Here is a 15,005-nt window from a genome sequence, read left to right as displayed (position 1 = left end):
GAAACACACGGGTAAGCAGTCCCTGCGCTTCGCCACCGGGCGGGACGGAGGGCTCCGAGCCGGGGGGAGCAGGAGGCAGTGCCCGGGCAGGGCTCGGGGCGGGCGGGCACAACCCGGGGGGGCTGCCCGACCCTGCCCGGCCCTCGGGGGCGGTCGCGGCGCTGACTGAGGGCGCAGGGGCGGGCGCGGAAAGGCGGGCCGCGGCCCCGGGGGAGGGGCAGGGGGCCGGCCCGGCCCCGCTGTGCGTGTGTCCCGGGAGCGGGGCCGGCCTAGCGGGAGGAGGGCAGGGCGAGGGCGGGGCGGCTGGCGGGCCTGGCCCAGCCCGCCGGGGAGGCAGGGGAAGGGAAGGGGGGAACGGGCTGCGCTGTTGCCCTTTTAAGCGAGCGAGGGGGTGCAGGAGGCTGGTACAAAGGGAACCGCCGCCGGGCTCGCCGTCCCCCCCGCCGGCTGGGGCTGCCCCGGCCCCCCTCCCTCCCCCGCCCTCCCGCCATCTTCCGCCCCGCAGGCGCGGCCGGGGCCAGGGTCGGGCCGGGCTGAGGCGGAGGGAGGCGGCGGCAGAGCGGGCGAGGCGGCGCAGGCCCGGGCCCGGAGATGAGGCCAGGATGTCGGTGTCAGGGCTCAAGGCCGAGCTGAAGTTCCTCGAGTCCATCTTCGACAAGGACCACGAGCGCTTCCGCATCGTCTCTTGGAAGCTGGACGAGCTCCACTGCCAGTTCGTGCTCCTGCCGCCGCCGCCGGGCTCCAGCCCGCAGCCGCCGCCGCCGCTCACCATCCACTGCAACATCACGGTGCGGGGGCCAAGCGGGGCCGGGGGCGGCGGGGGAGGGCCGGGGCACGGCCCGCCCTCACCATTGTCTGCGGGCCGCGGGGAGGGGGCGCAGCCCCACCGCGGGGGTGACTCAGCACCGCGGGGGGACCGGGGCCTGCGGGGGCCGGGGGGCTGCCGGGGCGCACGGGCCCGCTTCCCCCCGAGGCTCTGCGTTTCCTCTTCCCCCCGGTCCCTACCGCGGCCATAACAAAAGTTAGGGGGCGGGCGCCACCGGTCTCTTCTCCGGGGGCCCAGCAGCCTCCCCGGGGGGACTCCTCCGGGGGAGCCACGGGTGCGGGGGAAGGACGCGGGCCGCCGCGCCGTCTGCTTCGGGGCCGGGAGCCGGAACAAAGGGCGGCCGGGCACGGGGGAGAGAGTCCCCGGGCTCGCTCCTCGCCGTGGGGCCGTCCCCCGGGGCAGCGGAAGGGCGACGGGGAGAGCAGAGGGGCCCTCCCGGCCTCCCCCGTCCCTGCGGCGCCTCGGCGGGGCGCGGGGAGTTGTTTTCCTCCCCGCCCCGAGCGGCGGGAGCCCGGGAGGGGGAGCGGAGGGCGAGCGCTTTACTGAGTGCGCCACACGGCCGCGGCCTGGAGCCGGGCGGCCCGCCCTGACCCGGGCGGGGAGCGGCCGGGCCGGCCCCCGTGGGGCTCAGCCCCTCGTGGGGCGCGGCGGGGGGAAGGACGGGGAAACTTTTCATTCTTGCCGTCGTGGAGGGACAAAATAGTGCTTCTGGCCTCCAGCCGAATAGTTGTTTTACCGTAATGGTGGCATTTAAACTCGTGAAGGGGGCACGAGCAACCTTGGCGAATCTGAGGGACTTCTACCTGTGGTTTGTTTGGCGATTTCTCATTTCGGTGTTGTGTTTTGGTTTGGTTTGGTTTTTTTTTTTTTTTTTCTTTTTCCCCTTAAATTCATTGGGGTTTGTTAGTTTTAAATGAGTGGAAGGGAAGCAGAACAAAATGTTCTGTGTTGTGTGTCACGGTAAAAATCCTCTGTGTTTTTAAAAGTTTAGGGCCTAAACTTGCTGAAAGATTTAAATGTGTTGATGTCTGTGACTCGTGTACAGGAAAGTGCTGGAGGTTAATTTTTATTGGACTGGCTGTAATTACAAGTGAATCTAAATGCCTTATCAAGATTAGCTTGAGAGTAGAGTATTGAAAAATTTTGACTAGGTGAAAATAGGGTTAGTACCTTTGGGTTTGAGAAAGATAAGCTCTAGAGCTTTTTTGCCTTTCGTCTATAAAAGGATGGAAGTTTCATACAGATAGTGTGGAGGTAGAAACATGCGTGCAAGTGTAAATATTTGAGTACTGAAAATATGTATGCAAACCAGCCAAATCTAATAATCTTGATCCATTCCTTACTTGACTTAAAGTAACTTTATTAAATTAAAGGAGGCTCATTAAGAGGATCTTTACAGTTTCACAGGTAGTTGTCATGAGAAGTCAGTTTTGTGGTCATGGGACAGGTGTTTGATTTATTGGACTCTTGTGTGTACTTTGTAAGAAGTAAGATGTTTTCTATGGTAAAATAACCAAGATGCTTTGGTGTTCTTGTTTTTAGACATGACTTATCATGATGATGGATTGTGTGACTTCCCTTAAATATTTTTTCTTTAGTAGAGTGTTTTTCACTGGTGAGAAGTCTGGGTGTTTCTTGCCACACAACGTGATCTTTTTCATAAATCTCGCTCTAAAGAGTAAAATAAAAGGTCTGATGATTGTGCACCCTTAGTTGCCAGTTGAATTTGATGGATTATTTCTTCTTTGTCAAGTGACAGCTAACAGGGAAGCCAGTAGTAAGGCCTGAAGCTTTTGGTGCCTTGGATTTGTGCTGTGGTTTCTATCTACTTCTCAGGCTGCTTTTGTTGTAGCCACTTTTGATATTAAGTCTTAACTTGCAAAGAAATTTGCCTCCTTACTCGTAGGCCTTTGGTTGAGGTGTGCCTGAGCAAGCAACAGTCAGGCTTAGGTCACTCCTAACATTTTTATGTATTAATGAGGAAACAGTGTCTGCAATCTGCTATTACAGTCACCTGCCCTAAAGGTCAAGAAGTCTTTTGCGTGCCATTAGAATTGTAGCATATGAACTTCCAAAAGGAACAGGAAAAGAGCTCTTTCAAACCTTAGAGCTGAGATTTCTGCTTTGAAAAGAGGCTGTGTCTGAGCTTCTTGAAACTTCTGTTTCATAGTTGTTTATGAGCAGCTTGGTGCTTTCCAGTGTTGACTAATGTTTGGCTTTTTGAGGTAGGTGGCTATTTTCCACATCTGTTAAAAATAAATGGGAGAGGGCAATCTGAGAAATAGAGGTGGCTATCTTGACATGGGTGGGGAGCAGATGACAGCCAAAAAAAGAGCTGACTTCTGGACTTCTGTCCTAGTTTTTTTTTTACATGAATGTTAGAACTCTTAAGTGTGATAAAAGTGTTGGTTTTTTTTTTTTTTTAATTCCCTTACCCCCTCCCTGAATCGAATCTCTTGACTCTGACTTCTAATTGGCTCCAGTGGTTTTTTGTTGGTGGTTTTTTTTTTTTTTTTTCCCCTGTAGATACTGTAAACCAGAAAAGCATAAGTCTTGTGTACTGGGAACTGGAACTTCAAATGGTGGTAGTAGCATGCGAAAGCTGGTGAGGTTATAAAGTTGTTGGCAAATGTGTTTTCCTGGGGAGACTCACCCTCTGCATCAGAAGCTGCTATCAGTGCTCCAGATTTGCGATACAAGTATGTAACTTCAGCTGTTTGCCACTTTAACCAGTTTAACCTCTACAAAACTGAGCAAGCCAGGATATTTCCCGTACTTAGCAAAAGCTTACAGTACGTTGTGCATCTGAATGCTTAAGAATCCTGTTAAAAGAATCCTGCACAAAAATAATTTTTTTTTTTTTTTTTTTTCTCTGTGGTTCTGTTTGGATACCTCAATATTTTACCTAAAATAAAAGCTGTCTAGTAGGGCATACAGGTGCTGAAGTTACTGGAGGGAGAGAAATGTGGTGGGGAAGGAAGCTTCCAATAGCTTCTGTGTTAAGTCTGAAAAGAGACCTGATAACTGAGTTGCTCTGATTCTCACTATGGATCTCTTTCTTTTCTTTCAGTCTAGAGAGAGAAGGCAGGGGAAAGAGGAAACATTCTCCTAGAGAGATGAGGGAGAATGTCCGCTTAGGAACTGCGTGGTTCTCCACAAGTTTCTTGGATATATTTCACTCAATATGTTTTCTGTTTCATGGTGACAGGCAAACTTTGTCCAAGTCTGTCCTTCATTATTTCTGGCAGTGACCCATATTGGAACTTAAATGGTTAATCAGATTATTTTAAAAGAGACACTTCAGGGTGGAGTCATCCCTGTCAGAAGCATTGCTGCTTATTCCTGAGAATTGTCTAATTATTGAACTTGTTCAGGCTCTGTGCCTCCACATTCCCATTTTGTTACGCCAACAGCAGTGTCTCTGTTCTGGAGTTTTATTTCCGTTTTTCTCATGTTTCCTTTGTATTTAACTGCAGTATTCCAATTAATCAAGTTTAATAAACCAGTGTCCCTTACAAAGTATATGTATTTATTCTGATCCTATTCTGCATGGTTTTTGAAATAGTATCAAAACAATGGCCTTACTTAGAGGAGTGTGTTTACTGATCGTGACTTTAGGTAAGTGTCTATCAGTGAAATCTGTAGTTTCAGTTTGATACCTTATCAGGCTTATGTCATAGTATTCCAAAGGGTGTGTTAGAATTATTCAATTGTTTTCTTATTATTGCAGGAAAAAGGACTGATTTGGACTGCTGCAAAACATCCCATGTTTTTAAATATAATCTCTTCAGAGAGAAACTGGATATTAATCTCCACTCGTACACAAAACTACTGTGGAAATTGTGTGTTCTCGGGTAGCACTTACAGGTAGGACAGGGTTTGTGCCAGCTCTGAGTGGGAGCAGAACAGCCCTGAACAGGCACCGGACTCTGATGTGCAGTGGAATCCTTCATACATCAACAGTTCAGTTCAGGTGGAGGGACTGACTCCCGTATACTCTTGCTTTTCTGATGGGAAGAAGTATCTTCTGCTTTCACTGAAAAATACCCTGCTGCTAAGTCTGAGTTAGAGTCTACTATGAAAGTCTTGAAAAAGTGACTGTCTACAGATAATTGCAGTTGATGGAAGACTTTATTTTCCCTTCTGAATCAGAATGGATGAAGAGATACTACCTGTGCAGCTTTTGACAAGTTGGGTATATACAGAAAGTGAGTGTATTAGAGCATGCGCTAGTTCTTCAAAGGCATAAGATTTTAATACTAAACACACTCCTAGCTAATGCCTAGGCAGCTGATAACCTTTTAAAAGGTTATTTGTTTGTATGCAGAACTAACCACATAATGAATGAGGCGTTCCATTCAAACCACAGATTTTTTTTTTTTTTGTTTTGTTTTATAGCTCACTAGACATTCTGTAGTGAGGTTGAGACCTTTGTCTTGCAGCATGTGGATACCAGGACTAAATAAAAGTATACACAGCTTTATCTTGATAATATGTGCTTTTCTAACTAGAATTAGATATGCTTGGTGCTTTTGAAAAGATATTCAAGTAACTATTATCGAACGTAACTAATGCAATAGAAATTGAGAAGTTAGTCTTGTTTTAGTTAACAAACCAAAATTAAGCAAACAAAAAAATTAAGAAAAGAGTGAGGATTTTAACTTCTCTTTTTATACCAAGACTGTAACTGGAAAAAGAATATTGCGGAAAGGAGTAGGAGGAATCTTTTGTCTTTGAAGACGTACATTACTTTCTGATGCCGCAGCTGAGTTGTGCTATGTGGGAAGGGCCGTAACCGGTACTTCAGGACTTTGCAGGCAATTGTTCTGCTCTCTCTGTGATGTATGAAGTGCTCCTAAAATATCCTAGAAAGCCACAACGGTGGGCTTCAAATAGAAATGTTGAGGTTTTAATATACAGGAAATTGCACTTATTTCAAATGGGTTACTCATGTGAGTTAATGATATAATAATTTCAGAACTGGGACTGTTGTGGTTCTCAAAAGAGTTCTACCTGTGCTTTGATAATTAAAAGAAGTTTTATGAAAAGAATAATGTTCTTTCAAATCAGCATGCTTTCTCATGTTAACGGTTCAGGAGGTTTTTGTAAAAGAGATACCTGGTAGTTTCTGTATGTTTCTTCGTATTCGCTTGTTTCTGAGAGACTGACTTAGAGTAGGGCTACTTCCTAACAGACATTTGATGGGGTCTAATGGTTGACTTTGATTTGTGTTGCAAATGATATTTACTTTGTGTCAAAATTGGAGTACTGGTGGTTGGCCTTATCAGAGACCTTTCTTATGATATAAGAAGCAAGAGTACGTACTGCTTGCAGACCAGCAAAGGCTCTGTACCTTGTGAGGTGACCAAAATTGAGTTTACTGGATTAAGGACCTGGCTGGCATGTAAAAATTCTTTACTGGGTTATTGTTAACCTGGATCATTTCCCAGTCTGGTTCACTGTGTGGCTGTGCAAACAGCTGTACCGTCACAACAAAGGGCATAGGAATAAGTGAGTGCTGGGGAAGACTGCTGAAGCCAGCATTGCCGACAAGAGCCGCTTGCCAAGCGCTGGCTGAGTCCTCAGCAGCCTTGGGATCGCTCCTGTGTGCAACAGCTGAGCCGGCGTCAGTCCAGTGGGCCTACATGAGTGTCTGGTCTGTTACAGTGACAGCTAGATAGAGGCAATTGGACCAGGCTAACTGGAAGTAGTTTGTTTGCTTGTAAAATCAAATTCCTTTCAGCAGAATGGATGATAGAAAGATGGAGACACTTCTCTAAATAGTATTATTTAAAAAAAAAAAAATAAAAGGGGCTTGGGGGCAAAATTTCTGGATGTGAACAGATGTTTGTAGAAGCTGATTAACAGAAATAGCTACTATTTTAGTTATGCCTCAGTGTAGACTACTGTTTAGTACTATCAGGTTATTTGCTTTTAGGTAGTTTTTTTTCCTCTTTTTTTTTTTTTTTCTTCTTCTTTAGACTATGAATGGTAATATACTATTTTTAAGAGACGTGGTAGTTTATGATTTAGTAAGCATGCCACTGTTATTTCTTCAGCTGTAAGCTTTGTAGAAGTGAGAATGACCTGTCACCAGCTCATCGAAGAAAACTGGAAAATTAAATGACTGATTATAGTAAGGAGAGGCTATTTGACATTCAGATCTGATATTAGCCTGCCTGTGTTCAGTACAGTTGAAGCTAATATGATCAGAATAGTTCTCAGTTGATCTTAACTGGAAACAATCATATCAGTGTATGTCTTATGATTTCTTGCTTCCAGCTGGAATCTTTTAAGTGTGGTATTAAAATAATGATCTTACATGTTTTGTTTATTTTTTGTTATCTCATGCATACAAGACATCCTGGTGTATTAAGTACTGTAGAGCAGTTAGTGCATGATTTATTGAGATTTAGTTTGGATTGTGTTCTCCTTTCTCCCAGATCTCTAATTTTTTAACTACTCTGAGAGGAAGAGTTCAATACGGTTGCAGATTTTGCAATAGCTTTTTCAGTGTGTGTTCAGAAAGGAAGAAATATAAGCTCTGTCAGAACTTGTATAGTGGCATTAGAAAAAAATTAAAGCATTCCTGTGAAGCGGTGTTCAAGATACCACAGGCTTCCTTGAATTTTTGAAGTAGGAAATAACTGTGGTAGGAGTGTGGTATTTAATTTATTAATAGTAAACATTGGTTGAACTTCATCGTACTGACAGTTTGCATGTTGGGGACAAAGTTCCATCTGAATGGGTCTAATCTGAAGGCCAGTGACTAAGTAGCAGTCAGGGCAGCTGTGTACGTGTTGCTGTGAGGGGAGAGCTCGGGAACGTGGCAGGTGGTGGCTGAAGTGCTGCTCAGGTGTAAGAGCAGTAGAGCAGCAGGACCCCTGTTAGTGAGCGAGAATAAAAAATCCTTTTATCTGTAGGTGTGTCTGGAGCACAGCAAGTTTGTGAAGGGAGAGGGGGGAAATGAAGAAGGTTGTTCTTGGAGAGGGGGAAAGGGCCCACTGCCTTTGATAGAAAGAGGGGTGAGTGATTTGAATGCTTGAAAGATGTAAATTCCTTAAGGTAAAGAAAATTAAGAGGAGGAGGGGGAAGCCTGACTTTTTGGGTGACAGCAGAAGTGACATCAGATTTTGCATGCCGATGAGTAACTATCTGTGAGATAAGGGCAATAGCATGTCTGCTAAGAAAACTTTCTTTTTCAAGTTAAGTGAGGTAACATATTGCAACTAATTTATAACCGCTTCTTCAGTTCTAGCCATATTAAAAGCCATTTCTCTGGCTATTATGGCTTTGTGACACTAATTTTGATGATGCCTTTTCTGAATGCCCTTGTCTGTATAGCTGCAGAAGTAGGTAACTAATAACTCTTGATGATTAGAATGAGTTGATAATTTGTTTCAAGTAGTAAGACTTCCTGCAGGAATTTGGGCACATAAGATACTGTGCTGCTGGTGAAGAAAGAGTATTGGAGAATCAGATTTGCAAAATACTTTTTTTTTAGTGCATGTGTGTAACTGCTTATTAAACCATTGCCAGCTTGAGTGCATGTATAATGCTTATTTTAAAGAGGACCTCTTGTGGCTGCAGGCCCTAAAACAACCGTCCTCTGACAACTGTCAAGATGGGAGTTCAAGCACACAGTAGATGTGCTTGTGTGTGTGAAGAGCAAGATAGGTTGATTTGACTGCTGTGAGGTGCTATGGTAAAAATCTGGATTCTAGTATCAGCTGTACAACCTTCTTCCCAGTAAGCAACTCACTTAGTCTTCAGTGTTGCTGTGTTCTTTGCTCAAATTTCAGTATGGATGATGTGTAACTTTATTTGTTGCTCTTAATAGTATTGGCATAGGAATGTTCCTTAGCTCACTCAACTGGATTGGCCCTCAACAACAGTTTTCACTTTCAGACACTATGCGCTGCTCTTGAACAACTGTCACTTGCTATGCTGTTAGCTAAAGCACGCTTCGTGTTAAGAGTTGTGTTTGAGCAGCAGTACATGAACATTTGGTGGATTTTACTTCACGTTTATACAAAAGTGTTAAGAGTGTGTTTTCTGTGGATTTCTTTGAATGGATAGATGCCATGCTGCATTATGATGATGTTTCAGTGAAGATCAAGAACTATTTTTGTCAGAAAAGTGCCTTTTTTGCTTTTATGCTCAAAGTTCATATTTTAATTCTGAGTAGTTATGTTACACTCTACAGCAAGTAAGCTGCTGCATTTTGTGTGGTAAGGGGAACGGATGAGGTTGTGGCAACTGATAAGAGAGTCTGATAAGCTTATTTTTCCAAGAGTAATGTGCAATTTCACATATCAGAATCTGCAGTTGGGATATTTTGTGTAGATTAAACAGTTTGAAGAATGACTGGCTGTAAAAACTTGACCAAAAGAACTTGACCGTAAGAAGTGTGAAGAACTATGATGCCATGTCTGCGTTCATGTTTGTGACCATTTGAAGTGATGTTTTGTGCCTTTTGCTGCTTCAGTTTTATGTGTTTTGGCTTCTTCTAAGGTAATGATGTTTGAGCAATGAGGGATTTAAATGGATGTACCTAGATAGAGACATGAAAGTAAAACACAGGAAGTAGCTTAGATTACTTCACAATCATTGAAATTATTTGAAAGCGACATTTGCTTAAGTCTTTTCCAGGATTTTTTTTTTTTTTCCTCAATATGTTATTTTTTGTATTAGTTGTATCTGGAGTAAAAAAGTTAAAGATTCCATAATAATTTCAAGGGAACTGGGTTGAACAAATGAATTCGTGCAGATGAAGCTGCAAGTGACAAGCTTTCGGGGTTTTGGAATGATTTTTACACAAGTGAATTCCCATTGAAATATTCTCCCTATTCATACTTAGTTAGTGATGCTGTGGTCTCCATCTACGAATATTGACACTTGCAGTTGGTGCTGAATCTGTGTATTGCAAAAAGTGTTTAATAATCTGGTCTTTCAGTTCACTTAAAAACATGCTGTAGTCCATGTGCGTGGGTACAGAAAGTGACTGTAGAAGGTGCCAAGTGGCAGGCCATTGCCCGAGTGTCTGTAACAGCCAGATGTGACAGGAGGGAAACTGCTTTGTTCTGCCCAAGGGGATGGCTGTTGTGAATACAAAACTAGTGTCCATAATAGTTCTGTATGCTCTTAACAGAAACATTTCCTTGTGGTTACTTTTGTGGTAGCCTTCTACAAGTGGTAGAAGTTGTTAGTACAGAGAATTGTATTTTTGTTTGGGACAGTTTGTGATTGTAGAGTGAACTTTCCAGGCACCTATAGAGCTGTGGTTTGTTGCCGTCTTTCCATTCCATGAGGCTTGTGCCTTTGACCCTGCATCCTCTAACATGGCTTTATTTAATAACATAATTCTAAAACATACTCTGCTACACTTGCATCATTCCCTAGAGAGTGTATGGGAGAGGAAAATCATGGCCCTTTTAGCTGTATTGTTTTAATGCGCTCCTGAAGGTCTGCAATTCTGCAGTGGTGAGCATATTAGCATGAACCTACATAGAACAGGATTATGGGATTCTTTTCACCTTCCTCCCCTAAGTGTGCAAGGTGATTAAGCTCTTGTAGTCTCCAGGGGTCTGACCAAAGCATGCAACTTTGTCTGGGATGGTCTTGTATAGGCTGTTGCTATGAAGACAGTCATTAAACTTGATTACAATAACTTTCTATGTTTGAGATACACGTGCATTTTAGTGAGTTGAACTTGGTGTCTTAGCAAGTGCATGAGTTGTAGCAAGGATTCTCACTGAACTGAGCATGTCAGGCTTTGACTTCAGGAAGAGTGTAGGAAAAGTAAAGCTATTACAATGTTGCTTTCTATGGTATAGAAACAATTAAAGATCTGTTTCAGTGAACTCTAGTGAATAAAAGATGTCCTGTTTATGTACATTGAGCAAGTTAATAGTATGTTGTATACAATCGTAACCTGCTGGAAAAGCAGGTTGATGTTTTCCCTTTGTTCAGTAGAGGTGGGTAAAATTCTCTTTGCTTCATCTCTAGCCATAATATTAAATTTTATTTTTAAACCTCCCTTTGCATATATTTTCCTGAACTGTTAGATTCTTAAAGAAATGACAGTTCTCTTATATCTAAAAGTGCAAATTTTTACTTCAACTGGATATTGTGTTGGAATTTAATAATATGTTGAATAATTCAGTCTGTACAACACTGTAAATGGTGATGTCTGGATGTTTGAGATTACAAAATTTTGGGGTTTTAGTAATTTGAGGTTTCTGGAAAATAGTTTTATTTGGACTACTTCCCATGAAGTTTCAAAAAACTCAACTTGAAAGTGACTCTTCATGCTGTCTTTTTTAAATTATGATAAAGAATGGGATGGGAAGGTAGATGACAATCTGCTGACTTGTAAAGGTTCTTAGTCTGCAGATTTCATGGGCATTCAAGTACATAGTGTTAGAAAATGCTTACTTGCATCTTAAGCTGCCTTTGGAAAATTTGGTTGCTAATAATGGGAAGCAGTCTGTCAGTTGTGTAACCACAGCTAATACTCTTTTAAGAAGCTGTAAGTACTAGTGTTTTAAAATCATCAAGCTGAACTTTAGCTTTGAGAATATCTTCTCAAGTCCTGATATTTTTGTTAATATTAATTCTGGTTTTGTTTTTTCCTGTATAGACAGGTTGACACAGGTGAAAGATTATTTAGTGGTGAATGATTGACTAATAATTTCAAATAATATGTACTAAATTGTAGCTAATTGTATACTCCAACCTTCAATACTTTTTTCTGAATGTTCATGTAGGATGTGTATATGATCCCTAACTGGTGGGACTTGATTTTATTAAAAAAAAAAAAAAAATCTAATTCTCCTATGTAATTCAAAAAAATTTGGTAGCATCAAGGTGTCTGCTAAGGGAAAGCCATCTATGATTTGAGATCAATTACTTGATTTGTGTTTATAGCTGCAAATGTATTTACCTTAAAAAGACTTTATTAGCCCTCTGAAATGTCTTGTTACATTAGGATTACTTACTTCATTGCCAAGATTTGTGTGAGACAGAATGATCTTTTGCTAGATTTCTCAAAACAATTAAGCTGTTTAAAAGATCTGGGGGTTTGACATTCTGTTATTTGAAAGTAAAGGGAGGTGGACAAAAAAAATTTGTAACTGAGAAGGTGAAAGTTAGAAGTGCTGGTACGAAAATCAGTTAAGTCTGTTGTGGCTGGTGTAAAAAGAACAGAACTAGGTTCTGTCGGTGACGGAGATTTTGAAAAAAAACAGAGAAGAAATCGAATTGGCTGAATTCTGTTCAGCCAGTGTGCTAAGGAATTTTAAAAGCAAAAAACCCACTTTTTCAAACTAAGATCACCTGGAAATTAAAGAAGATGAACTGTCAGCATATAATTGCGATTTTAAATAATGATGCTGAAAATGTGTGTTTAAATGTGTTTTCCTACCACTTGGCTGTGATAAAATGGCTCTGTTGTGTGCTAGGAGATGTGATTACTCTATTACCTCATAGCAGACTGTGTATACAGATTGTTCTAATCTTAGGAACGTAAGCAAGATGTTTTCTTTTAAGTTAGCAACTTCACAGTTTCAACCGTATTGTAATTTAGAAATAGCTCATTTGAAAGTCTCTTACATCAAAATTGTGTCGCTGTAGCTTTATAGAACAGGATAAAGATTATGTAACACTCCAAGTAAAACAGCCTCATTGTTGAGGATGAGAAAGCTTAGATAGGATGTACTTAGATGACAGATCTCTACCCAGGAAAAGCTGCCTTAATGATGTATGTGTTCCTGCTATCTTCTGTCACTTTTTGCTTTTTTTTTTTTTTTTTTTCCAGATTCTTTTTTCTTTTTCTTTTGGTAAGCAAAATTGTTAGTAAAATATAATTAGACCTTCTTGCAGAGGATGCAATGAACCGTGAGATCCTGTGTGTATTCTACTATGTTGTGACTTTACTAAATGATTTGATAGGTTTTGAAGTTGTTCCAGTGCCAGGAGTGCAGAGCTTCATTCTCTTTGTATTTGTATATTTATTAGTAGGCTAAATCATTTTACTGCATTCAGTTACAGAAGCTACAGAAGCGTTTGTGTTGACAAAGCTCGCGATCTTTCCTGGTGTTAATACAAAGGCTCTCTAGAAGTGATGATCCCATGAATTGTAATTGTATCTGTGTTGCCTGTAAACATTCAGCCTTTGTCCTCAGGCTTCAGTTCGTACTAGGTGTGACGTCATCTGGGCATGTCACATCTTACCGAGCAATTGCATTAGTTTTCCAAGCTGTACAGCATGCATTAGCTTGTGGGAGCTGCCCAAATCTAAGCGTTGTAGCCTTTGCCTCTTGGGATGAGTTTTTGCTTTTGCTTGTAGAGAGCAGAAAAATGTAATGTTACAGCAGTTACATAAAAGGTCTCAAGCCTTTGATATGGGCAATACTTTTGCAGCTAAGCTATGTTAAACAAAATCACTCTGTCAGCTGTGTAGTGAAAAGCCACAAATAATGGGGTTTTTTAGCTGATGAGAATGAATAGCAAAATAGCTGCTAATCTGGGTTCCTCTCATTAAATGTCCTCTTCGTGTCTAGGAGGCTTGTGTTCCTTACATGTCATAACAACTCAGATCCATCTCTTCTCTCTGTAGGATGCGGATATGGAAGAAAAAGCTGACATAATTCTTTCAACAGAATTAGCTCATGTGAAGTTCAGTTGTTTGACCTTACAAACCACAAACTTAGTTTTTCATTGCATGCTATGGTGTTACAAATTTATGAGCTTGTTTGTATCTCAGGATCAGAATGTTTGAAGTTTGTGTGTGAATTCTGTATTTCAAAGCATAGTGACTCATATCCTCGTGAAACTCAGCTGTTCCAAAAATATAGATTACTTACAGATCTAAAGAAACTTAGTGCCATTTATGCTTTTAAGTTAAATGAATGTATTTATTGGTAATTCTGAAGAATTAAAAAATGTTGCAGCAAACTGGAAGTTTGATTGAACTTCTATTTTAATATTAAGCATCTGTTGTGAAGAAGTTGGAATATGCAATTAAATATGTATATTCCAGAAGTCTAAAATTTGAAATCTTTTCTGATACAGATGGGTGAGTGTTTAAGAAAAGCCTTTCTAATAAATGCATTGTTCCCTTTCATGTTTCAAAAGCTGAAGCAGACTAAAAATTTGAACATTTAATAATTTTCAGGGTATAGTAATTCATATGTGCACTGATAATGCAGGCAGTATCAAATCCTAGTATGTTGTCTCCCATACAGCAGGACTCGCTTTCATTCCGAAAAAATGGAATGAGTTGGAATGTGAAAAAGAATGAGGAAGGATTGTCATTCAGTGCAGAAGGCATCAGCACATTCAAGTAGTCACTGTAACGTATTTAAACATGTAGTGGGATTGCTTGATCATCAAATCTGCACTATCAGTCTGACAAAGGATTTGCTGCAAGTGTTTTGGAGGAGATTTTTGTGTAGGCCCCCCAAACTGGGATAATAGATACTGATTGCAACCAGTGAATGTCCTCCTGTGGGTTTGTTCATTAAGTCCTTCTGGTGGAGAAAGGACAGTATTGTCAGAAAAGAAGAACATAGACAGTGAAGAGTTGAGTTTCGTTCTGTAAGCAGTCTTTCAGATTCCAGGTACGGTTTAGAAAAGTGAACTGACAGACATTTATCTTCTATAAATCATTGCAATTAATAGACTTACTTAAATGTGGAGTAACATAATCAACAGATGCTTGATTGAAGAAAAAAAAAAAAGGCAGAAATAGCAGAAATACGTGTTACGAGAATGTGCATACACAGTCCAAATGTTGACTGTATGTGGAGGATATTTTTATTCTAATGAGTCTGAGGATTTTAAGAAGCAGGTGGCTCAATGAATCTTGGAAGGGATTTTGCTTATTCTTTTTATTTTCTGGTGGGAATGTTGGTGTAATCTGAAGTCATGGTAGTAGTGTTTACCTTATTGCTTTTCCCTTAACTTAATGAGCTGGCCAGAGAAGTTCAGATCTCAAAAATAGCTAGTCTAAACAAGTCTTCAGACAGTAGGACCATAGTTAGCAGAGTCTCTCTTTTGATGTTCCCCACTGTGTTTAAAGATTCTGTATAGTATGAAAGTCTTGAGGTAAGAATATTGCACTACTGCAAAAGACTTTATAGGTAGGTTGCGTGTTATTAAAACTAAGTGAGATGTT

General features: G+C 41.5%; 1 protein-coding gene across 4 annotated transcripts in view; it reads left to right on the top strand.

The window, feature by feature from the left end:
- Positions 1–347: 347 nt before the first annotated feature.
- Positions 348–15,005, top strand: part of UBE2Q2 (ubiquitin conjugating enzyme E2 Q2) — a 51,959-nt gene continuing 37,301 nt past the window's right edge. For 2 of the 4 annotated variants that reach the window (XM_086757004.1, XM_086757002.1), the window contains exon 1: positions 352–788. In XM_086757004.1, the coding sequence (XP_086613130.1) occupies positions 603–788 (186 nt within the window). In that variant the 5' untranslated portion in view covers positions 352–602. Of the gene's footprint in view, positions 789–15,005 lie in introns of all 4 variants that reach the window. The other 2 variants (XM_086757005.1, XM_086757003.1) reach the window with 2 other exon arrangements.

Source organism: Chlamydotis macqueenii, chromosome 12 (assembly GCF_036417535.1).
Source record: "Chlamydotis macqueenii isolate bChlMac1 chromosome 12, bChlMac1.mat, whole genome shotgun sequence".
In the NCBI taxonomy this organism is placed as follows: domain Eukaryota; kingdom Metazoa; phylum Chordata; class Aves; order Otidiformes; family Otididae; genus Chlamydotis; species Chlamydotis macqueenii.
The sequence above is the reverse complement of the archived record's forward strand: the minus strand, read 5'-3'. Positions and strand labels throughout refer to the sequence as shown.